The sequence below is a fragment of the Polistes canadensis genome, unplaced genomic scaffold (genome assembly GCF_001313835.1).
Source record: "Polistes canadensis isolate GaletaPanama2010 unplaced genomic scaffold, ASM131383v1 scaffold_154, whole genome shotgun sequence".
NCBI lineage: Eukaryota > Metazoa > Arthropoda > Insecta > Hymenoptera > Vespidae > Polistes > Polistes canadensis.
In genome coordinates, this window is record NW_014569701.1 from 136,342 (window position 1) to 138,169 (window position 1,828).

The 1,828-nt window shown below is 29.8% G+C and overlaps 1 protein-coding gene across 1 annotated transcript in view; it reads left to right on the forward strand.

Moving 5' to 3' along the window:
- The window catches only part of LOC106788785 (casein kinase I), an 8,450-nt gene that overhangs the window by 3,313 nt on the left and 3,309 nt on the right, over window positions 1-1,828 (forward strand). Inside the window, exon 4 of the mRNA XM_014752348.1 lies at window positions 367-450. Coding sequence (XP_014607834.1) covers window positions 367-450 — 84 coding nt within the window. The remainder of the gene's footprint in view (window positions 1-366; window positions 451-1,828) is intronic.

Below are 1,828 nucleotides of genomic sequence, written 5' to 3' on the forward strand. Positions count from 1 at the left end.
AAAGAAAGAAAGAAAGAAAGAAAGAAAGAAAGAAAGAAAGAAAGAAAGAAAGAAAGAAAGAAAGAAAGAAAGAAAGAGAGAGAGGGAAAAAGAATGAGATAATGAAAGAATGAAAGAAAACGGGTTCCATCCATAATTTTCAATAATTCAAAATGAAATTCGATTAATGGCGATATTGTTTATATCCTTTTACACATTTGACGAATATAAGTGTGATTTAAGTAATTTCGTGTAAAGTAACTGTATGAAATATGTTCATTACCACATGTCGAAGTACGTTATATCAAAAATGCATCATTTTATATTATTGAACAATCATGTTAATCAAATTTCTTTTGTCTAATTAAAGTTGTATTTTTATTTCAGTCCACACCAGTTGGATCGCTACAAACGGGTCACGAAATCATCGTGTCACCAAATCGCGATCGGCATCCAACGACAACGTATAAGGTATATTTTCTTTTCTTTTATCATCTTTCATTCTTTTCGGCATGGATGTGTGTAGTTTAGCGGTTTGTGATACGAATAACAGCATGAAAATATCTCATGGAGATAATCAATATCGAGAATAAGAGAGAGAAAAATTAGAAGAAAGGATTTTTCATTTATATTTTTGTTTCCCATTATTTTTTTCTTTTTCTTTTTTTTAGAGAGACAGATTTACGCATTATTTGTTTTTTCGATCATCGATCATCCGAGCAAAAGAGTGAGATTTAAAACAAACAAAAAAAGAACTTTTCTGCTTCACATTACACTTTTCCTTGGTATACATGTGTAGGAGTACGATGATTTTGAAGAGGACGTAGTCCTTATGATGGATCAAGTCCGCGTGGAATTGCAAGGCCACTATGTAAGCCACTTTTGATGTACACTTTGAGCGATTTCTTCGTGCATGATGATACTATCTTATCGATAATGCGGCACGGTTACCCAACTCTCGTAAATATACTTGGATATAATTAACGTTTGTTTTACGATAACGTTCATCTAATTGAAATTCTATTTTAACATATTTCTATCGTTTGTTACATTATACAATAATAATAGTAATAATAATAATAATAATAATAATAATTGTTATAGTATGCACGAAGAAAATGAAAGAGAAGCTCTTAGACTCAAGTGGTATTTAGAATCGAAGCCCTTGCGGTATCTTGCTTGATGTATTATGTAAATTCGATACGACCTATCCTATTGCTAATAGTAGATATTGTTTGCTCCATTAGAAGTCAATTCTATTAATTGTAAATTAAACTCCGATAAAGAGTAATATAAATATGATTTGTCGCGTTAAATAGCTCATTTTTTCTTCGTAATTAGTCAAAGATAATGGTGGCATATATTCATAATAGATCATCAAAAAAAGATGTCTATTAATACGATCATTCATTTGCACTGATTATCATAAGACATATCTCGTCCTATATTCCTTCTCCTTGTGACGCTGTAATTATCTATGAATTATAATACGAGATAAGTGATTTTCATACCATTTTGTTGTCATGTCTCGACAGTTTTCCAAAATACTGACCAGAGTAAAATGAGTGTAGTCGAAATTCGATGATTCGTAAGTTATTATTAAAAGCTTTTCAAACAAAAACAAAATTTGGATAGACTTCTAATATATTTGAATGTGATGTCTACTTTTGTTTTTCAAATTCGAAAAGATAGCGTAATCAACGTAATCACTTTTTTAAATAAAATATTCATGCTGATCAAAGGTGATATCCGACATTGTAATTAGAAAAGTTTGAAATTTCGAATTGCGAAACTTTTCTTCAGGATTATGTCTTTATTGCATACAAATATATATATATATTTGTATATA